The sequence below is a fragment of the Colletotrichum truncatum genome (assembly GCF_014235925.2).
Source record: "Colletotrichum truncatum strain CMES1059 chromosome Unknown Contig_0001, whole genome shotgun sequence".
Classification (NCBI taxonomy): Eukaryota; Fungi; Ascomycota; class Sordariomycetes; order Glomerellales; family Glomerellaceae; genus Colletotrichum; species Colletotrichum truncatum.
This window is the reverse complement of record NW_027222398.1, coordinates 4407978-4430981: the sequence shown is the minus strand read 5'-3', so window position 1 is coordinate 4430981 and position 23004 is coordinate 4407978. Positions and strand designations below refer to the sequence as shown.

At 48.6% G+C, this 23004-nt stretch overlaps 6 protein-coding genes across 6 annotated transcripts; all 6 read left to right on the top strand.

Moving 5' to 3' along the window:
* Positions 1–871: 871 nt before the first annotated feature.
* Positions 872–3822, top strand: CTRU02_201217 (uncharacterized protein; the record flags this gene model as incomplete). Its single annotated transcript, XM_036726247.1, has 4 exons — positions 872–1557; positions 1621–2274; positions 2324–2616; positions 2669–3822. The coding sequence occupies 4 exons, from the start codon at positions 872–874 to the stop codon at positions 3820–3822; spliced, it is 2787 nt and encodes a 928-aa protein (XP_036581929.1).
* A 986-nt stretch (positions 3823–4808) lies between these two features.
* Positions 4809–6600, top strand: CTRU02_201216 (DUF1295 domain protein; the record flags this gene model as incomplete). The annotated part of the gene is made up of 2 exons (XM_036726246.1): positions 4809–6214; positions 6270–6600. The coding sequence occupies 2 exons, from the start codon at positions 4809–4811 to the stop codon at positions 6598–6600; spliced, it is 1737 nt and encodes a 578-aa protein (XP_036581928.1).
* A 2518-nt stretch (positions 6601–9118) lies between these two features.
* On the top strand, positions 9119–9592 carry CTRU02_201215 (uncharacterized protein; the record flags this gene model as incomplete). Its single annotated transcript, XM_036726245.1, has 1 exon — positions 9119–9592. One exon carries the CDS (start codon positions 9119–9121, stop codon positions 9590–9592), a length of 474 nt encoding a protein of 157 aa, XP_036581927.1.
* Positions 9593–12982: 3390 nt separating this feature from the next.
* On the top strand, positions 12983–13484 carry CTRU02_201214 (uncharacterized protein; the record flags this gene model as incomplete). Its single annotated transcript, XM_070203813.1, has 2 exons — positions 12983–12988; positions 13041–13484. 2 exons carry the CDS (start codon positions 12983–12985, stop codon positions 13482–13484), a joined length of 450 nt encoding a protein of 149 aa, XP_070062395.1.
* Positions 13485–18486: 5002 nt separating this feature from the next.
* CTRU02_201213 (uncharacterized protein) lies at positions 18487–19635 on the top strand (the record flags this gene model as incomplete). Its single annotated transcript, XM_036726242.1, has 2 exons — positions 18487–18978; positions 19036–19635. The coding sequence occupies 2 exons, from the start codon at positions 18487–18489 to the stop codon at positions 19633–19635; spliced, it is 1092 nt and encodes a 363-aa protein (XP_036581924.1).
* A 2332-nt stretch (positions 19636–21967) lies between these two features.
* Positions 21968–22279, top strand: CTRU02_201212 (uncharacterized protein; the record flags this gene model as incomplete). Its single annotated transcript, XM_036726240.1, has 1 exon — positions 21968–22279. One exon carries the CDS (start codon positions 21968–21970, stop codon positions 22277–22279), a length of 312 nt encoding a protein of 103 aa, XP_036581922.1.
* Between the last annotated feature and the right edge of the window lie 725 nt (positions 22280–23004).

The window sequence follows — 23004 nt, the reverse complement described above, 5'->3', positions numbered from 1 at the left end:
GAAACACTTACCAAGTCCTTAGATAAATCATAAACATCGTTCAAGTCAATGGTCCAGTCAGAAGGGAATCGGTGTCGGGTTCCCTGCCTCAGGGGCCGTGTTTGGTTGAGGCGGGTGGGCAATAAATCGATGCGATATGCTGCTAAGCCGCCGATATATACTGCAGAGTCAGACCTCCAACTTCTGGATCAGGCTGGTCACGGTGTTTGAGAGTGGCCGGTTCGATTCACCGGCTCCCTCTGTGCCCTGCACACACCAAAAGTAGTCAGAAAGCCAGCCATCTAGGGAGTCCAACCCTCCAGTATCGTGCCATCTCTGTTAAAGGGAGACAAATGCGCAGCCAATCATGGCTGGAGGGCTCTTCACAACGGTCAACGCTCTTTTCCCCGCCGCTTGTTGGAGTGTGAGAACCTTGTCTCAGTGTTGACGACCCTTGGTAATTGTGTCGCCTCCAGCTTCTTCTCTCCCTTTGGCTCCGACCAATGAAGACAATGCTGTCATGAGGTTTCGGAATGCCGTCTCACGCACAAGGGACCAGACTGATACTGTCTAGCGAGGGACTAGTGACCACTCCCTCCACCAGCTGGATGTGGCCCCCTTCTTGAAGCTGCGTAGGCAGTTCATCCCTACCAACATAGATCCCGCGAGGGGGACATCAAGTGGTCACATATCATTGATCAGGACCCCCCCGCGGGTAGGCTTGTTTGGATTTCACGGATATCTTTCGTTCCGCTGTTGCAGCGAGCACTCGGAGTTCATTTGGTTCTCTCGCTGGTGCCGTTGACGGCTCTTCATACATCGACATTGAGACTTTACATTCCGCCTGTGCAAGTTTGTAATACAGGTCTCAGCGTATTGGGCCAAGGTCAAGATGACTTCACCATTCTGGCATACACAGCACGGCGTGAACTCGCCAATATGGCAGACTGAACCGACACGTCGTCGTGATTCCCCGACGGGCAGCTCTCAGCTTCGACGTACAAACACGCCCAGTCGTCGTCGCACAAGAGTTGAGACTCAGTGCCGCCCTCCAGTTTCCAGTAGCAGCAGGCCTTCCTTAAACTCAAGATACACCTCGCCAGAAGATGAGTCGAAAACAACTGCATCTTCTACGCTGCCTTCGCGCTCTAGTAGATCGCCAAGGCGCGTCTACAGCTCATCATCGCAGCCCTATGACCAGTGCCGCAGTCCCGTCATGACCCTCAGGATATTGTCGCCAAGCCGACATAGCGCACGGGACGAAAAGAGCCAGAGTGACCATAAGGCTCGCCCTGTCCAGCAATCCCCGGAATCGCCTCCTGGTGCGTCTCATGCTACGGGACGAATGGCGGATAACAAGTTGACGTCCCCCAAACGGCGACGGCATCAGCTGAGAGATTCTATCCTGTTGAAACGCAGGGACTCACCCGACTCCTCAAAGCCGCCTGTTGCGGCATCAGCAAACACATCCAAAAGACTCCCGGAAACGCCTGAAGAGCGGACTGAGTCCTCTTGGCTTGGAAGCTTGCCTGCCGCACCAGTAACTCCTTCAAAGTCGAGGTTGAGGGGTTTCCCCAAGTAGGTTCTCCAGAGAAAAAAAGAAGCACGATTGGATTCCATGACATGCTAATGCTCTGCAAGGCTTGCAGCTTTCTCTCGAGACCCAAAGCCAGCTAGGTTACCCGATAATGAAACTGGACCGTCGCCTCACAGAGATGAACCAGAAGCCGTCAAGAAGCAAGCTGGCTCCTCGGTCGATATTCCTCACAATCCTAGCGGCCACCTGGTTTCTCGGATTTGCACTATGATCCTGGATGAAGACGTCAGTATCGGTGGCGCCAACGTCGACAGATCGTCCCTTGCGCTCAAGGTCTGGGACGCGGTAGTGAAGTGCTTAGACGACATATCCCAGGCTCCTCCTCACGAACCTGCCGGCAAACCTCAATTTGATAGTCCGACTACTGGTAAGGATTCTCCTGCGTCGACGTTTACAGCTTCGAGTACTAGGAATCCATGGCCATTGGAAGCATGGGGATATAGGCATGGCTATAGGACCGGAAGCGATGGCGAAGGTCGGCGCGCTGGTGAAGTTCGGAAAGAGAAGGGAGGAGAGAAGAAGCCCGAGCTCTTGCCTCTGTCCACACCAGCTGAACAATGGAGTGACGGTAATAGTCATACTCCAGCGCCGCCTCTACCTCTGCCTTGTCCATTTAGGACTCGCAATCCCGCACGTTTTAATGTGAACGACAGTTGGCATTGTGCTCAAGGACAATGGACTAATCTCTCCGAACTGCAGTAAGACCTTGTCCCTCCATCAAACGTATTCCAAGCTCATCCGTCACAGGCAACATATTGCAAAACACCACCGACATCCTAACGAGGCTTACTTGTTCCAGTGCCCCCGTTGCGACAAAGGGTTCTCGGAGCCTAAAGCCTTTAAAGACCACCTCATGCTTCCAAGAGAGCAAATGTGCGATCCTAGGTCTGAGGGTACTGCTACCAGCAATGACCCAGAAGACGGCATTACCGCTGGAAGGGCGAGAGCCCTTTCTGAAGGTGTAGAGCGTGGCAAGATTGGCTCATGGGACGACTTATGGAAATGCCTTTTTCCTACAGACAGGATGGTCCCTCGGCCAGGTATGCCACACGTTAAGTCCGGTAAAATCTTGACATACTAACAGTCCTCCAGCTATTCTACCCGCCATTGAACTGGCTCAGGTTGAGCAAGAGGTGTTTGCCAGCAACAACATGTCAAGCCTCAAGGCTAATCTTGAGGAGCGCCTGAAGTTTCTTGCCTCGCAATCCTCCAACAGTGAAATGTTCATGGCACAGATGCCAGTAATCACCGGGTCTATATCACTCGTCGTCGAGGCTCACCTTAGGAGCGTCTTCATCAATTGCCGTAGTCAAACCCCTGCGCGCATACCCCGATTGCGGTCGACTTCCCTTCAGGCGCAACGTCCGGTGAATAATCGGCCGAGAAACCTCTCATGGGCGTCCTCGGCGGGAATTAGGAACATTGAGAAATCAGACCATCCTCGGCCAGCTACCGCTGCGAACGACACCAAAGCTCTCGCACGAGGAACACCTCGCCCTTACATGCACAACAGACGAAGCCACAGCGATGGCGCGTCACAAGTGAAGGCCCTCCGAGCTGCGACCCTGCCTGCTCCCTCGACGCTCACCATCCCCTTCCCCCGAATATCAGTCTTGACCGAGCAATCAGACTTGCCTCCCTCCAATACCTCAGAGAAAAGCAACACATCACCAAAGCATCACTCATCGGATGCAGAGTATTCTTCTGGAGTTGAATCCAACCCGACTAGCGCAGGCGGGCTTCGTGACTCGAATAATACCGATATCCGTTGCAGCAAATGCAACATAAGGCCGAGCCTGCGCCCGGATGAAGAGGTCTTTCACGGACCCCACACCAGTGTGTCCTCGACCCAAGGGACACAAGGCTCGAGCTGCAGGTTTTCAGACTCGGGGATTGGTATCCTGTGCCGCAATTGCAGGATGCTCGAGGAGTTGATCAACTCGTACTCGCGGACTTCATCACAGTCGGCGAAATCTGACCAACGGGCCCCTGGGGGCCCGGGACCGCCAGAGGTAAGAGCAAAGAAGATGGTACTACCCTTCTCACCGAATCCTTCGGACTCTCTGGACGAGAATGATGAGGAGACGCTGTTTGATTTGATTCTCGACTCTGCGACGTATGTTGACGATGATGGGCAGCGGAAGACGCACCCTGTTTCGCCCATGTTTCCTCCGCCAAGGCAAGATTTACCGCAGTCCCCTCTTGGGAAGTATGATCGGTATAGAAATGATGGGAATTTCTTTTAATCTGGTTGGAGTTTACGGTGTTTTTTTAAGTGAGCGTTATGTTACCTCGGTTTTAGCTGAGATGGACGCTTTTTGTTTATTCATTTGTGACGTTCTGGTTTCCATTACGTGAAGATTGGATAAAAGAGAGTTATTTTAGGTGAGATTGAAGATGCGAATCTGTCTACATGTCGTTAGAAATGAAATCAATCTCTTTCTGAAAAAAAAATCCGATGAACTAACACTACGACATAATAAGCTGTAGCCCAGCACCGTTGTGAGTCTAGGTTATACTTTTACTGAACCCACGCAATGATCCCTCAGAGACCGTATACCGCCCGAGCCAATGTGATCGATCATCCGATGGCATCCGCATCGAGAAATGCAAAAGTTGTCTGACTGTTGCTAGGCCAAGATGCATGCGTTCCGGGCTCCCCCCCGCCTTTGAGATCTGCACCCGTCAGCCCCGCATTAATAGTTTACTGGTGCCCCTGAAGCCGCTATAGTCGAATGCAAGGATTGTCATCGTTTGATGATGTCTACCCAAGTCGCAAGCCGATATGGACATGGAGAACCCAATTCGAGCCAGAAATTCGATATACAACTCCAGGATTTCATTCTAAAACGGACCGTTGTGTTACATCTTTACTACGCTCGACTGGATACATCACAGCCCCCAGAATCGAACACTAACAGAATCACCTCAATGTACCTAGTACCCGCCTGAGCCAGCCTGTGACGTCGAGCTACAAGGGTACGGTGGATCGCCGCGAACGCCCTACCGGGAATGTACGTCATTCTTACAGCGTCTAGCTCCAGAAGCTTGTAGCTGTGCTCGGACGAGCAACATGCCAGTAGAAGAGAGCTCCCGTTAGCTATCCGAAAACCCCGTGGTTCTCCCTCCCTCTAATAAATACATGTGAACACCCCCTCCTTCATGAATTTTCATTCCTTGAACTTGCACGACCTTTGAAAATCTTGCACATTGAGCCCTCGGCGGAAGCACAATGGCTGAACAAGACCGCTACAACTCCCATCTGGGGGTAAACACAGACAAGATACCTACACCAAGCATGCCCGCGACTTCGGGCGCGGAACAGGACCGCTTCGGTGGCTGGTTCTCCGGAAAGGGAGACAAGGCCACTGAAGCCGTCAAGGAGAACTTCCCTCGCGGCCCTGGAGCCGAGCAGGAGCGTTACGGCGGCTGGTTCGGCGGCGACAAGCTGCCCTCTTCCGAGAAGCTCGGCGAGCGGTTGCCTCACGTCTCCGGTGCCGAACAGGACCGTTACAACTCCCACTTTGGCGGCGACAGGCTCCCTTCTCTTGATAAGTTGGGCGATCGGTTACCGCATGTCTCTGGAGCAGAGCAAGACAGGTACAACCGCTGGTTTGGCGGCGACAAGGGCCCGAGCGGTTCTTCCCTCAAGGACCACCTCCCTAACACTTCTGGTGCCGAGCAGGACCGGTATGGAAGATGGTTGGGAGGAAAGGGTGAGGAGGTTGCGGAGAAGATAGAACACAGCCTTCCCAAGACCTCTGGTGCTGAACAGGACCGATATGGCGGGTGGTTTGGAGGTGACAAGTTGCCTTCTGCCTCTCAGGTGAAGAACGCCGTCCCCAATGCATCCGGAGCTGAGCAAGATCGATACGGAGCTCGGTTCGGAGGCAAGGCTCCCTCTGCTGAGGGCATCTCCAGGAGGTTGCCGAGGACGTCGGGTGCCGAGCAGGACCGCTATGGCACTCACTTCAGCCTGCACCCAACCAACCCCGTCAACAGTGCTACCACCACAACGGTCGGTCTGTTGCAGAACGCCCTCCTTCCCTCCTTTACACTCCATGCTGGTCTCAGCACCGTCGCCTACGCCGTCGGCCGCTACACCAACCGAGCCGAGGCCAAGGATTGGCTTTGGCCTTCTGGCCAAGTTGCCAACGCCTGGTGGACGGCCATTGGAACTCGTGTAGTTTACGATGGTCTTTCCGTCCCTTCTGCATGGAACTCTCTCGGATACTCTCAGAAGCTTCTTCTCACTGGTGTCAGCGCCTGGGGCCTGCGTCTCTTCTACCGCGTTGCGACCCGCAGCGTCAAGCGCGGCAAGGATGACGCTCGGTACGTGGAGGCCAAGAAGAAGGACCCCAAGTTCTGGGACAAGGCCTTCTTCACCATGTTCCTGCCCGAGGCTGCCTTCCAGGCCATCATTGCCCTGCCGTTCACGCTCCCCTTCCAGGCTCCTCTGACCAGCGCGCGCGCATCGCCGTTCACCGAGTACCCCGAGATCTTCCACAGCTTGGCTGTCTTCCTCTTCAGCTCCGGCCTCGCCCTCGAGACTTTGGCTGACAGCCAGCTCGAGTCCCACACTCGCAAGAGCAAGGACCTGAACCGCGAGGGAGTCTGGAGCATCGTCCGCCACCCCAAGTAAGTACCCCAACTCACAGTGTCACGAAAGGCGTCATCACTAACAAAAGCCAAGCTACCTGGGAGACGCCCTCTGCCACCTCTCTTTCCCCGTCCTCCTTTACAGCGCCGGTATGCTGCACCCCCTCGCCGCCCTTGGTCCCATCTTCAACTACATCCTCCTCCGTTACCTCGGTGGCGACAAGGAGAACGAGGCTAGCCAGGAAGAGCGTTACGCCAAGGAGAACCCGCTCAAGTTCCAGCAGTTGCAGGAGTACAAGCGTACCAAGAACAGCTTCTGGCCGAGCTTCAGCGAGTACAACAACAAGTGGGTGTGGACTGTTGCCGCGGCTGGTGCCGTTGGCGTTGCCGTCGAGAGGGGTTTGCTCGCGTTGTTCAACAACTAAGACGAGAGTAATGTTCGACGGTTTATGATTGTGTGATTAGTGTAATGAAATCTTATTTGTAGCAAGCTTAAACCAATTTGAATAAATTGATGTAATGAACTCGGTTCGTATACTATCTTCACTGGGATGCACGACTTGTCCTACTAGAAAAGTAGCCTTTGATTGCTGGAATAGATCGACTGACCCCATGGTGGGTATATTAAGCTCAGAGAGGCCAATGGCTGATACATTCTTATCCTCGGTATAAAGGGGCTTTGTTTGGCACCAGTGCAAATCATTGAGTTTCTTGTTTGAGAAACCCAGATGACAATTGTTAGACCGTAGCTGCTTGGTTAAGTTTTCCCCCTTTTCAGCGAGGAGTGAATCATCGATGACATCGCAGGGTGGGCCGTATACGGCACTCTTCCGGATAAACAAGGACCGATCAAGTTCCTCATCGGTAGGAGCATCAATCAAGCCGAGGAAGAGCCATTCTTTGAGCCAGTGCGGCAACCTGGCGAACTGGTTTGCCGATAAGCAAGCAGGACGTGGCCGGTTCTAACCCCCCATCCAGGTTTCGAGGAGGTCATAATCGCCGTCATCAAGCTTGAAGCCTGGGAGGTGTGGAACAGTGATGGATGGCACACCCAAACAAGCCGGGTAAGGTAAATAATCCATTTAGGTCCCGGGGCATCGAAAATGCCTGTAAGGTGTATTGTCAGAGAAAGAGACTAACGAACCCTGGCGTATGAGCGTTAAGGAAGGGTAGCAAAGAGGAAGAAATGCCGCATTTCTGCAGTGGGAATAGTAACTTACCACAATGCAATGACTGCGCCTTCTTATGCCTGCGTTCCAATCAAGCATCAGCCAAAGTCGGAGTTGCCCAGTTTTAACATCCAATAGGAAAAAGCAGAATTAATTGGACGTTTTTGGCAGTTTGCATATGTATTTAGAGATTCACCAAAAGTATTTGTTTGGTTTCTGTTCGAGGATCAAGTAATACAAGCAATGATCCCATGAAAAACTTGTTGGATGAAACGAGTCTTCCTTGACCTTTTGACCTTGTCTATTACCAAAAGAAATATCATCTCTTTTTCAGAACAACAGAAGGGCGTTGACGGGTGTCACGCAGGATTGTAAACTCAGGCAAAATGGCTGCAAATATCTGTGACCTGAGATGAGAAACAACTCGAAGTAAAAGAGAATCTACATGTATATTGATTAAAGGCGAAAGTCGGTATCATGTATGCTATGTAAAATCTAAGATGTAGTCTTAAGAGTAACCCATCCAGCATTTATGAAGCTAAGGTAGTCAACACTTATGTATGCTACTCGGAACCTCGCGCTTTTCAAGGAGTTAGGGGCCGTCTTTTCCTAGCACTCCTACTCAAGCCTAGAATTCTCAGCCACCAGAAGATTGGGATTGTCGCAACCCCTCCTTCCTAGGAAGTTCAAATGTAGGGCCTTGTGCAGTGCCGTACGCTTGCATTGGTAACATGAACTCTTCGATGCGCAGCCCGCTCTCCCGCTCCGTTAAACCGCCGTATATGGAACACGGAGGTTTTCAGGATTTGAAACACTAGGTGTGTGTTCTATCTAAATGCTACTTTGACTTCAGAAACTCTCTCTAGCGACTCAACATGATGACCTTCGCACTTGGTTGAAATACGACCGGACTCGTGTGAGCCTGCCGAACCGAGCTTATAGAGAGGGGCAAACTAGCACATGCGCTTACGATCTTCCCAATTCACGTAACTAGAAAATCTATCTGCTTACTACCCTGTCAAGGAACTTAGTATGCAAGCAGTTACGAGTTCCCAAAAAGGCAAAAGTTACGGTTCGCCGGACCGGTGGATACTGCGACATATTGGAGAGATTGTCAATAAATTTGTCAGTTTGGGTATGCCTTTCGACACTCCAAATCTGTTTTGGGTATTCTTTCCTAACAGCGCCTCAGTGTTTCTAGGCGTGCCGCACAAGTCGATAGGCCGGGGAATTCGCTTGTGGAAGCTCGCGCTACTATTGGTGCGAGAGGTGCAAGTCGGAGACGCTGCCCGGGCTTAGGAATGAAGGCATAATCCTTCGAAAGGTATTCATTGGCTATGGTTCAACAGCGCACAAGAAATGGTGCGGCTGCCTATGTTTGAATTGAGGGATCAACAGTAGATGTATAAAACTGTTTGCATTTAGCCTATTTGTCTACTGTGTAATTACTACATGAATAAGAAATGTCTCAAGCACCACATTTGTAGGATTCAACTACTGTTGATGTGGGACCACAGCGGGATTGAAAGGCATCTGAGCTATGCCGTAAACAATTCATCGGAACCCATACTCCATCTCAGAAATGGAACCAGGCATCCAGAGATGAATCGTATCTTTAGAAGGGTGAGAGGCTTGACACCAGAACCATTAACTATAAATACTGCCCGATATCTCGAAGTACTTGGATCAGAAAGCCGGAAACCAGTCACTCAAGTTCCTCAAATCGAGCCCCAGCACCGATATACACCAAGTTTTCAGGACATTTCTTGCCACTATGTTTGTCAAATCCATCAGTATCACGGCCATTGCCGCCGCCATCTTCGCCGCTCAAGCCGCCCAAGCCACGGCCGGAATTTGGGATTCCCTCAGCTGCACTGAAGTCTCCTTTGAGACCCTGTTTGCCGTCAAGAACGCAGACAACACCGTTGTTGGCCCCAAGGGTCTCTACGCCACTACTACCGACAACCAATGCGTCTATGTGGATGGCTCTGCTGGAGGCGCCTTTGCGACTGATCACCCTTCTGACCATGCGTGGTTCATTAGCGTCGCTAAGGCCTCTGGTGCCGGTGGTATCGACTTTCTGTCTCCCAATCTCCCTCGAGGGCTGGAGACGCGCCAAGCCAGCTGCGGCCAGATTTGTGATTCCAGTCTGGGATCGCCAAGGACTTGCAACTCCTGCAGCTGCCGATACGATTACACCACTTGCGGCACCGGTGGCTTCTGCACTTCCTTCTACAGATGCAAGTAAAATGGCCAGCCAACCAACTCATATTTGAAAGTATGGGAATTGTCTATTGTGACGATAGTGTCAACGCTCACCGAACACACCGAGCTAGGTGTGTTTTACGTAAGCCATATGAAACGCACACCGTAGGCGTATAAGTACGCGCTTCCTCACGACTCATACCCTCTTTCTAAAATCAAGTCACTCTTTTACACCTTTTCTAGCCTGATTGCTATGTGCCTAGTTCGTCACATCTATAAAGTCATGAGATCTATCCAGGCTGCCGTCGGCATAATTTGTGCTGATTCTATCATTAGCCATAGCTTTCCAGTCTTGATATAAATTTACAGTCGTTACTTTGCTTATACAGTGTTTCAGCTTCATTCCTAAGCCAGGGCTATTGAATGGGCCTTTTTGCGATTATATGTGGCATTGCAAACCGGGAAACAAGGTTGGATGTATGGCAGCAAGTAAAAAACCATTCGAAGCATAGCCGGACTTGATACCAATAAGGCTTTATTAAATGCTCCGAAATTGAAACAGAAAGGAAACTTTAAGCATGACAAAGTTGATGTCCAAGAAAAGACACCGAAATAGGTTGGCTGGCTTCGGAAACCAGTTCCCTCCCCCACAAATGTTCAGTAATCGCCGTCATAGCTGCTGGTTTATTCTGTTGTAAAAAATTGGATATCCTTATCTAAACTTTTGAGCTAGGCGCATTCGTGATTTACCCGTTGCTTTCCTCCATGCTGAAGCCGGCATGTCACCGGGTCAAGTGATTTATGTCGAACTTGCTAATTTGTTTTGCCAAGAAAGAAAGTAATCTTTGCGACTGGGGCAAACTTAAGCACCAGCTTATGGCCTCCAAAGCTAGCTCTCGGGGCAATCCAGACTTTAATCACAGAAGAAAAACATACAACCGAGAATGAGCAAGCATAGTTATCTCAAGTACCCGGTAGCTCCTCTTGAAAGAAGTCTACTCGATAAATCTCCGATAAAGCAACATACCTGGGAAGCAAGGTAGTGCCTAACTTGGCCTGAATCGTCACTATGTTATTGAACATATTGACTTTATGCAACAATGAGATAAAGGAGTCACAGGTCATCTTAGCGAGTCAGGTATCTCTTTTGCGGAGAGAGTAATTGGCTAGACGGGCAACAAGTCGCTAGAAGCTTTCGGACAATCAAAGGTAGATATATTAAAGCTAACTTAAACAGCGGCTACTAATGTGCTCACCACCGAAGAACCTGAGAAAGTTAAGGTATGACTAGCAAGTCTCTAGCTGAAAGCACGCATCCCTAAAATTACGACAAGTGATAGTTTTCGTTGTGGGCAAAAGAGAGCCGTCGGATAATAGAGACGAAAGGAGTTCTTACGGCGCGCGATCCGATCATAATTTGTGGCAGCTTGATATGAATAGCATTTTCTTTTTTTTACAATCAAGAAAGAACAGCGAAGTTACATAGAGTGCTTGATTAGGTTTAATTTCCCATTGAAACTATATGTCTTTACAATGACTGGCAAGTAAGGGCATGGCATACTACTTTGCTGTGCTGACAGTTGAGTCCGACAACGCCGACACTAACCTTTCTGTCTCGATTTAACCGTAACTTTACAAAAGTAAGTAATGCCATTCTAGCCGGTGTAAAACCTAAGGGGGACTAGCCAATGATTAGCTATTAACATGCTATGTTCGTGTTGGTGCCGATCTGCCTACAAGTATAAAAACAGGAGACGTGCTGTCTACTGACCACCTTCCGGGACTGTTTCCTGTTTACGAATGGTCTGAACAGAAAGACGCTTGATCCAACCAATTGAACGAAGAAATATTTGTCACTTCATTGTTCCAGAATGGCACGGCTTTTTGCGGTGGTTGTTTTCTTTTTCACTGTCGGATCCCTCGCAAATCCCATTGCAGGTCCTGATTTTGGCGGCCTTAGTCTACCTGACCCGAACATTCTCCTGGACAAGAGAAGTTGCACCAACCCACCAAAGGACTGCACATGCTGCACCCAATGTGCATATTGTACCGATCATCTAAAGCTGTGTGCTTGCAAAATCGGTTGCGTAAGTCTCTCAGACGATCTCTCACAGTGTGGGCCTGAAGCTTTCAGACTAATTCGTTGGCCGTTCTATCAGGGTTACACTTGTTAAGCTACTGCAGGGCTCTCCAGGGCGTGGCGGATACACAGAAACTTACGATGACTTGGAAAAAATGATGAAAAAACAAAGGCACAATACTCTGCCATTCTTGATTGGGAAGTTGTCTGGGTTAGAATCTAGATGCTAGCTCGTGAATTAAAGTAAGAGTGACACAAGCAACATAGGCGGTGCCTACATAGCTTCCTTGAACAGACAGGAATGCGTTGCGTAGTTGAATGTCAAAAAATACAGACCCTGAGCAAGCATACCACCTTTACCCGAACTAAGCAGCGACATCTGGCACCCTAAAGTAGGCCCGTTCTCAGCAGTCCTAATCAGAATGCCCGGCACATATTCCATTGTTGCACCGCATCGTGGAAGCGACATAGCCTCAGTTTGAAGCATTGTCTAAGAGGGAATCGTAACATGCCAGAACGATATCAAGCAGAACAGGAAAATCCGGTTCAGAAAGGTCTTGTACTCGAGTCTTCCAGATGGCCAAGTGCCCACGCGGCGTTTTCGGAGACTTGTATTGGTTGAGCAAGATTTGACTGTGTAGTCTTTTCATGAGGCGCAATGTTTGGTGTTGACAAATCGAACTCGGCATACTAAAAAAAACTGCCGCCTTGCGAACCAATGATAGGTCTCGTCCACTAGATCAACACTAAACAAGCGTCTGCTGGCTGTTGATTAAAGTAGGCAGCGGGAACGATGCGAACTCTAATTCCACTAGTCTGAAATAATCTAGATCAGTTCTTCGTGCGCCTCCAAGATCTATTGTTGAAGGATATCTACGATTCGATCTTTGTACGCCACATTTGGAGCTTAGATCCGTTCTTTGTGTGTGTTTTTGCCCAGCCACTCCGCCACGACCTTTGCGTTATTCCTTGGGCACTTTCTACAAGAAGCGGACTTCCCGATAAGATGACGTTAGTTTTCAAGCCTATTTCTTAGAATCGTAGTTCCTAGCCTAAGTTTTCGGTGACACTCGTTGGTTTGTCCTTCCGGGCCTTACGCCGCTTAATGTGAACCTCAATCTTGTTGCCGCAAGAAGCTAGATCATATGAGCAACTTGAACAAGGCATTCATGTATTCATCAAGGCATTTCCAACGTATATATTCCTGTTGTTATCCTGTCAGTCAATCTCATCCTGCCAAGTCAATCAATCAACCAGTCTCTCATCACTCATAGATTAAAAAAACCAACAACTCAACGAAATATCATCCAAGTCATCATTCTTTAATCTTTAAGTCAATTGAAACTATTCAAGATGAAGGTACTTCTTCTTTCAGTCTGTTGACGCGAATAGCATCTGACATAGCAAGCAGTTCTCAGCTACCATCTTCCTTCTCTCCACTGTCGCCTCCGCCCTTACCATTCAGCAACGCGCCCCCTCTGATGCCGGTGCAATTGTCTCACCTTTCCTGGCTCCCGCCTGTCAACTGACCGACATCGCCACCGAGGCTCTCTGCAAATTTCCAAACATTGCCCTCACACCCGGCCAATGCCAGGATGTTCAGCACCCATGCGCCATCCACCCACCTACTTCATTCGTCGCCCAGCTCACCCCGAACAACTCCAAGAAATGCTATGTTGCGGTGTTCCCCAACTTTGGCTGCACGGGCGACGAGGTTGATACTGGAGCATTGGAGGCTTCCAGGCAGAGCAAATGCATCGAAGCCCCTTACTTTGGGAAGCTTCTCTCCGGCGGTCTCCTTTCCAGCAGCATATTGCCGTTTGGCTTCAAGAGTGCCAAGCTAGTTTGTGCTTAGGGCGATGATCTGTTGTTTTTGGCCGAGCTACTTGTAGTTGCAAGTTTTGCTGTATTCTATTTCAAATGCAAGTTATAAATTACAAAGTTGGTAGACTGAATTCTACTCATTGGATTGTTTCAAACAAATCTACCATGCAATACAGATGTCCGCTCTGATCTCAGCTGGCCAATGAATTAGCAATTTAATAATTTTGTAGTTCTAATGATAAGTAATAGAGTCAGCTCATCATCAGTGCCTAACTTCAGCAGTAGAATTTTAAAAACTAGTCAGTCGTCAAACCTGGAAGAATATCCACAGCCAAAGCGAGACAGAAACAAACCTCGACATCATGTACTTCTTGCTGGTTGATCCGTTCCACAATGTAAAGCGAAATGGCTGCCGCGGATGTGCTTTATGGCCATGAGATAATTTAATTTCAATGTATTGATCGGTTCTTGCATTCTTAGGAAAGGTAAGGGCGGCGACTGAGCCACAGTGACAGTCCGTTGTGGAGTGCAGATACTCCGATCTCTTACGCCGCCATCTCGATTCGGCACGGCAATGGATGGGTTAGCTGTCACCGGCTACGATTTTCTTATTCCCGCCGTCACTCTGAGGAGCACATCTACCTACGCGCACTACTGAGGAGACTAATACCTACCAGGTTAGTGATAAACTAAGACAGGTACCTTCCACTAGCATCACAAAGCGCTAGTGCACTGCCAACGAAAGGCAAGCAAGATTATCCTTTCTACATAGTCCTGGAACTACAGGCCCGCTAAGCCGGCTAAGTCGTCCTGTTACCTGATTTCCCCTCGGGCCGACCTGACTACCCAGAAAGTCCTTATGAGAGGAGTTGTTCATCAGCAAGTCCCGACTTTATTCATACCTCAGGACTGTGGAGCTGGAGAACGGACGATGCAGCTGATGTACAACGTGAGGCTGTTACATCTAATGGTGTAGGCTTGTTGTAGAGAAACGCTATTTTCTGAAAAGGATATTTGCTTATCATAGCCCTGGCTGTATGAAGGCTGACATGACATCAGATGAAAATCGAGAGGAGCAACCAAATTGCACGACGAATGCATCAGGTAAAATTAGTTTGCCAAGAATATGCAAAGATGAAGCCTCTTTCTTCCTATTCAACGCCTGCAGCATTCATTACAGAAGCGAGTGCTCCAGGGTAATACTCATGAGCAACCTATTAAGAGTGTTGCGGGAATAGATACTGTGAAAGAAAAGTCATGCTATATAATTGGTTACTGTAAGAACCCTAAGCTTGGTAGAAGACGGGTATTTCACAGCATTGCGGGAAAATTGTCCTGGCCTAAAAAATGCCCCTTCGTCCTTGAGAAACAACCCCAAACCGCTTCATACAATTCCAAGCGTTTCCTGGCTCCGTCCACAAAACAGGCTTATGTGCTTATAACTGGTGGCATCTACAGAAACCAGCCTGTCAGTAGCCAATTTGAACGGACTTTAAACATCAACTTTTCAAACTGACACGAAGTTTGAAAGCTCGAATCATAGGCAATTATCGACCGGATAATCATTTATATGGCCCGTGACGAGTTTTCACCACTTCCTTTAATATCAGCCCGAGTTCCGTGGCGCCTGAGATATCACGGGGTGTTGTGAATGGCGAACATAGCTAGTTAATAGGGTCTTTATGCTGGTATCCATCTGCTCCCTGGGGACACCATACTCCTCCTTTATAGTCGTTGAATTTGAAGCCACAACAAGCTCCGTAACCACCGTAGGGGGGTTCCTGGACAAGCAAAACAGGTAGATGGTTAGCCAATGAGTGGTAAGGGAGGGAAGTGGAGATGGTGAACCAACGTACACAATTTCCGTGGTCGCATGGGTGTCCATATATATAGGTAGGTCCATCGCGGACATGACCCATGTAACAGATACCATTCATGCATATCTAGAAATCGTTAACTACGCATGAGTCAACTTGCTCCCAATCTTTGGTAATCTCAGCTTCATATATGTGAGAGATCCTGGACTGGCAGGCTAAGTTGGGGCGAGGGCTTTGAGCACTTAGTTGGACATACCCCTCTATTCTCTTCATAAAATGTGTGGGGGCAGTTTTTTTGTGTGCTTGTGGGACTTGGCCTCGGAGGCGTCACATGGGCGAAGGCGGGGATAGCTGAGGCAAAAATGAAGGATAGGACCACAAGCCTCATGGTCGACACTGACAAATTTCAACGCTCGGTTTGAGTTGGCGACTGAGAAACCATTTATGTTTTCCTGTCATTTAATTTGGCTGATGGACTGGAAGGATGTCTGTGTCTTTTATGGATTGTGGATTTCCAAGAGGTTCTCAAGGTACCCTTCAGAGTTTTGAGAGCTTTTGGAGGAGACACTCCATGACTACAAATTGCAAGATAGTATCAAAAGGCAGACAAATAATGCGCAGTACCAAATTAAAACTGAAAAAGCACAAAAATATGCACAAAAATATGGGGTCTGAGAACTAACCAAAATGATTTGGAGGCTGCCTTTCATCATCATGCATATTGAACTAGCAAGCACAGCTATGAAATTGCCACCATGTGACACTTCTAACTTTCCTATTTCTGCGAATCTAGATACGCCACATTGAAAACTTGAAAACCATCTTTAAACCTTTAGTGACCTGTCTTCTTTTCAACTTTCTTGTTTATCGGAAATGAAGGCCCTCCGGGACCACCCCAGTTCCCGTTAGGACACCTTGCGTGGATACCTCGCGTTATCCTTCCGCAGCAAGCTCCGTCACCGCCTCCGGGGCCGGTCTGTGAAGTACAAGATAGATTAGCATGGCCCTCATGTCCACCTTCCCGACCACCTCCTTTTATGCCCCGATGAACCTGGTGATCTTGGATCAGGATGGGATAATTAGTGAATATGCAACTTACACAAGAGCCGAGTACGCATGGATAGTTTGCAGTGACTCCCAATACGCCTTTCATTCTACACGACGATCCGTTGCAAACCTTTGTTGCCCCAGGCAAGTTAGTCAGTCTTATGAGCTCAATATATAGACATCCACGTCGAATAAAGAAAATGCGGTTTATCACATACGCCTGTTCTCGTAATGAACTTAGGGCATTTTTGTTCTTGTCTCTTGAAAATTTGTTCTGCGTGCTCGGGCGGCGATACGTCCGTCATTGGGGCGGCCTTGGCGACTGAGAGGACTGACACAGTCGCAAGAAAAACGGCCTTGAATTGCATACTGGGCTGGAATTCAACTTGCGCTAGTTGGCTGATTTTCTTTCCACACAATGTAAAATACAATTTTGGAAATTATTTTCTCTGACAGGCTGCGTTTCTATTCGGTCTGCCAATATATATATGCCCTTTCATTATCCACATGCTAAATTGATCAACGTCCTACAAGGTTTATACCTTGACGACCAGGACCGGCCGAGCCGTTTTTAACTTGGCGCAAATTCTTACCTCCATGTCCACCAGGCTCACCAAGGTCTTTCAGTCATTGCATGATGGACCGGTTGTTGCGGTGTTGAAAGATACTCGTCATTTCGGTCCGTTTCCGACTCCGCGAAAAATAACATACCTGGGCAATCCATTTTTAGGAAGCCTCGACGAAGGTATGCACCAACAAGGTAATTGAAGTTTATTGCCTTCTTTCAATATATCGCATAACTCTCGCATACTTCAGAATTTCCTTTCTATCTAGCACATCTATCTAGCACATTTTCTTTTCCAATGCGTCTCACTTATCATGACGTGGGCGGAACCCTGATAACTTACAGCCATACCAGGACCCCATGGATTAGTAAGTATACCACAAGCTGGGCTAAAACGCTGCAGTTTTATCTGAAATTTTGACTCGGAAACGAAGAGACGAATTAAAGGTTTTTCATCACAGGAAGAAGTTAGAACTCGTGTACATGTTCTCTGACAGTTCCCATTGCTACTTTACTTCAAAAATTGGAACTATCATGCTGGAGATGATTGGCGGTAAGTTTCTGCTCTTTGAATAATAGATGAAACTATGAACAAAGCTACAGACAGTATTATTGGCCTGTGCTGGCTTAGAGGGAACAATGGAGAGGTCGATGTGTATTTCTCCAACCATGCGTCAACCTTTATTTCCCTTTTGACTGGGAAGACAGGCAGAGCCGTGACTCGATAGACTTGGCTGATCGCTTAGGCCATTTATTTTAGTGGCTCTTATCTCGTGCGTCCACCTATCACCTTCAACCGGTTCGCGTTGTTCGCCACAAAGCTCACCAATCTCTACGTCCCCAGACTTGCAACATCAATGTAAAAATTAACAACTTGAAACCATGTTGATTTGCGGAGAGTCGGTAACCATAAAGGTAGGACTGGAGGCTTGAGTGCAAGGGAGACAATGGCCCATCGGCCAGCACTTGGGGAGACGGACGTTATCACGCCTCAGCTGACAATAAGAGACATAGAATCATATTGCTAGTGCCTCACTAGTCAGAGTCCAATTTCAGCAAAGGATCACAGAGTGTGTGCGTCATAACAAGAACGTTGCTTTTGCTTGATTGTATAAAGTTTTCAGCTATTCGACATGGAATACGCGGTTTGTAAACGAGGTAAATTGAGGGGCCGATACGAAAACGCGGAAGCTAAACCTGACTTGGTCAAAGATGTGGCAGTGCGCCCAACTCCAGGGAAAATATCCTACTCTGTTAGCAACTCGGGTCATTGAACTCCATTAAAAACTGAGAAATTAATGTAGCCAATGGGAGATGACCGTGGGAGTGCCCAAGCAATAGAGTAAAGCTCTGCTATAATGAGTCTTGTAACTACTTCACAGTGGAGCTGCGCGTGTTCGTATACTGCTAAAGTGAATTCCGAGGAACTGTACGGCGTTGAAGAAGTTGGACAGTATGCGTAAAGCAGAATGAGATCTGTCGTAATATAAAAAGGAATATAACTAGTTTTTGTTGTTGAATAATCAAGCGCCATCGTACAGCTTCGTTCATTCTACGCATACACACACTCTTTGTTCAAGTTTGCCAAACCTAACATCTTCACAATGAAAACCGTCGCAGCCATAGCGCTGTCGCTGTTTCTTACCCATGCGAGGGCATGCACGGTCGAGCTTCCCCCTGTTATGCACAATGGCAGCGTTGTAATCGAAGAGCTTTCTACTCCTGGTAACCTGGACGGCTTCAAGATGAAAACTTCTGCCAATTCCTCTTCCTACGACTATTGGTGGTTTGACGCGGTTTCCAACTCGAACGATGCAGCTCTCAACATCGTCTTTTACAACGCAGGTGATATCGGCAACCCACAACCATTGGCGGTTGAGATTTCTGGAACCTTCGGCAACGGCACTCGTTTCTTCAAACAAGTTTTGGCCCCGGGCGGCGCTGTTATTAGTAACGGGCCGGAAGGGGTTTCTGGACAGTGGAAAGGCACTGGCGCTAGTTTCCGCGGGACAAACTTGGAGAAACCCAATGTTGAATATGAGGTCATTTTCGATTCGCCAGAGCTTGGCGTACATGGATCTCTTAAACTGAAGTCGGTAAGTAAACACGACATGACCACAGTACAGGGACAACTGCTGAACCTTTGATTCCAGCGCGCACCAGCCCACTACCCCTGCGACCCGAACGTTCCCGGCGTCACCCAACTCCATTTGCCACGGTTCTTCTGGTCGAACGCCGTTCCCGACGCCGATGTCATCGCCGATCTTAACATTAATGGCACGGATGTTAGCTTTGAGGGTATCGGATACCACGACAAGAACTGGGGCGACCAAACAATCCTCAAAAGTCCCAAGTTTTGGGACTGGGGCCACACAAGATTCGGACCGTACTCTGTCGTCTGGTACGATCTACTTGACCGCAACAACACCGAATACCACCGCAGCTATATCGCCAAAGACGGAGAGATTGTCAAGGTCAGCTGCGACGAGGGCTCAGTCATCACACGTCCCTGGGGTTTTAACGCGACGTGGCCGCCAGCTGGAGGTCTCAACTCTGTTGAAGGAGTCGTCTCCAGATTTGAACTTGGCAACGAGACTCTGGTTGTCAATGTCACAAAAGAGCGGATTACATATGATGCTCTTGTCTACACACGAGCTACCGGTTCAGTCGTAGGAGGAATTGAGGGCAGCAACGTCACGTGGGAAGGGAGAGCTTTCTTTGATGAGTTCACGTATGGGCTCATGTTCGGCTAAGATTTGGACAGCTGTCAGTCATGCATTGTACAAACTGTCCATCCTGTTGCCAAGCAGGACTCTTTGTCACATAATTCTAGATTCATCAAGCAGGGAAACCTCATTTTCCTGGTCTGCATGCATCAGCCCAATCAGCTGTTACACCTTACTCTATTGCATAAACCAATGGCCGAGAACGATGAGATTGACGGACGAAAAACTTCCCCGGGAACTTCCCATAGTACCCCCACTCCCTCTGACAACACCTACAAGACGAGGCAAACTATTCGGATACTTATCTAAGACAAAAACCGAAATAGTTACGAGCGATAAAGCTTAGACTACTTTGATCCGGTGTTTCCATCAACGCAAATCTTAGATGGAGTCGAAATGGGTGGCAGTAAGCTCAGCACTGCCAACGCGAGTATGGGTGAATCTCGGAGAGGGGCTTGCCATCATTCCAGGAAATCAAAGAAGCATGTCCTTGTAATGCCAACATCAGATCACAAGACTAGTGATTAACTTTTGACATCGACTTTGAATTACCGCGGATAGGTCACCTATCAAGCATTAAATAGACGCATTCATGGCCTTTAAAGCTCACTCCCCTAAGGAATTTCTTGATTTGTCACTCGAACCACGGCTGTGGGATGGCAGCGCCAATCTGAACCCTAAGCAGGCGAAGTAAGAGCGGCGCCGGTCGGGCGCAGACAAAGTGTGGCCGGAGCGGAGGTGGGGGCTACAGGGGTATGTGAATTGTTTTAAGCTATGAGCTAGGGAAATCTAAATGGATTGGCTCGCAGGTATTGGATGAGCTTATTCGAATAACATGGAGTAGTAGGCTCGTATATTGTCCGAAGCGTACGTAGGCTTTGAAATATTTTTCTCGTTTACGGGAGTTAAATGACCTAATGTCATACCATGGGACGTATATTTAGTAAGATTCTGAGCGAGCAATAGTAATCTAGACTTCCTCCTCGGTGTCGCATTGTGATGAGATTCCAAATGTCATTCTCGGATTCATGGGGAATCGCCACAGATGATGATCCTGACCCCGACTGCACAGCAAATGACAGGCCATCGTACCCTTGGCGAACTAGGAACTCTGGTGGCTACTTTCAACCGACCAGACATAGGATAGTTGGAAAGAAAGCTAAGGACAAAAATGAGTCGGCAGAAGACGGAGCATAACGGGGCGAAGCCTCCAGCAGAGGCAAACTGCGAGAGCAGGGTGAGGCTGCAGGTTGGGCTCCAAGGCGGACCGCGCGCAATGATCGACGGCTTCCCGTTCTTTGTACCATTCCACCGGAGCGACCGGTAGGCAACTACGATGTTTGTCTGTTGTCTAGAAAGTTAGTTCCAACTGTCGATCCGCAAGCAAACACTCAGTCTTCCTGGGCCAGCAATCGGCCGATCGGGACACAGGCGGGCGAGCAAAGCCCCTCCGTTAGGCTGTGCAAAACACCTTGGTAACAATCAACTTAAAGAATACTAGCGCGTGTTTCTGTAAACGTTGACCACGTAGACGTAGGCGCCCTGGAAGGAGGCGTATGGTGGGCTCATGAGCCCAATGTTCTCGCCTCGTTTTTCCTCATCCCCTCCTGATGGGTGCTGGTGCGGCAGTTTTTCTTCTAGAGAAGGTAAGCTAAACACAAGTTTCGTTTCACTTGAGTCGGCGGCAGCTATGCACGTCTGCCCACCGGCATAGTGCCTGAGTCGTGGAGCCGAAGTGGTAGTCGTCACCTCCCACCCCATTTTGGTCGAGGCTCTTGCAGACTAAAAGCTTAATTGCCTCGGAGGAGTCCGCGGGTGGGTAACGAAAAGAGCCTCATCTGAAGTTGCATATGGCATGCCAGCGTTGAAATGAACGACAAGAGTCCGCGCAGAGGGGGCTGATGGCCGAGCGTCCCGCGCCAACGAGCAAACTGCAGGGAACCCTTGAAACTTTCGCTATCGCAATCGGGCTTTCTCTCGCAGCGGGCGGAACGATTTGGTCACCGTCGATGGACACGCGGCCGACTTAAGAGATAGTGCACCATTTCAAGGGGCCAAACTTTGTTTTCCTCACTGCCAGCTAGGCATCATGGCGGAAACATTCGTTGGAGACTCGAAAGACTAATGGGGAAGCATGAGATATGGAGGTTCGGTAGGTAGGTCTAGAACCGATCTCGTGAATTATATAAAGGGTTGAATGCCACCGATTACCACGATCTTTTGAGGCAGATCAACACACCAGCTCCAATCATCTAAATACCATTTCTCTAAAACTCCTCAGCAAAGCTCTGAACAGCTTCTGTCTGACTCAAACCTCCTCATATCGAATCACAAGCCAGCAACTTCTACAATTTTTAAAATGCCCTCATTCAAGACAGTCATTCTCGCCACACTCCTCTCGGCCGTCATTGCGACGCCTCTCCAGGAGCGCGCTCTCGACAACGTGAGCTTTGATATTGCACCTTCAATTGAAAGCAGAGGAGAAGCCTCAACTTCTGGCAACGGAGGAAACGGAGGAAATTGCGACTACAATGAAAAAAACAGACTCGATGTTGAGATCAACAACAGATACCGCCTGAAAGCACAGCTGGACACTGAGATCGACCGTCGGCAAGATATCAAGGCTCAGCTGGAACGAGATATCTCAAAAATGAAGAACTGTCGCGCGTAATCCGCATGCAGAAAGGGTTATGGGGACTCTCCCCTTGTCTGAATTATTGGGGACGCATGGTTCAAGATTGATGTAGCTGGAGTAGCGGCGAAGACTGACGAGTTATGAAATGACACCGCCAAATGGATTTACTAGTCACGGGGGATTCAGAGAATGAAGACTCTAAAATTTAGTTTTAAACTATAAAATTTTATCATTGATTCTATTCTCACGACTCTAATACCGTTCAAGGGCTCTGTCAGGCCTCATGTCCTCGCCTGCTAAGCAAAATGTTGCAATGTGCGTACCGTTGACAGCTCAGTTTCTAAGCACCGAAGGTCAGAATTTGCTTGACATAAAACAGATCTATAGAGATCACTGCAAATTTAGTTAAACTCGGATGGAAATTAAGATATTTGATGTCCTTGATTGTTCTTTTTTTCATTGACCATGTCTATCAGGTTAGGGGGGCGAGGCTTATTAATTTCCAAATGCCTTGGCCGGCATGCATGATCCCTCTTGCGTCTAGATGGAAGTCACTGAAGTTCAATGAAAACATAAAAGAAGGTTTTCTCAATCAACGGCCAATGTTTTGTTTGATCATTTGCAGATGGATAACGGGACAGCGAAGCAGTAGAGAATGTTGAAAAACTTGTGAGAGCCCGTGATAGAAGCCAGAGTTGGTCTTAGCGAGTGTCATCCCATACGTTCGTGACGCTGGCCGGTTATGATTGATGCTATGTTCT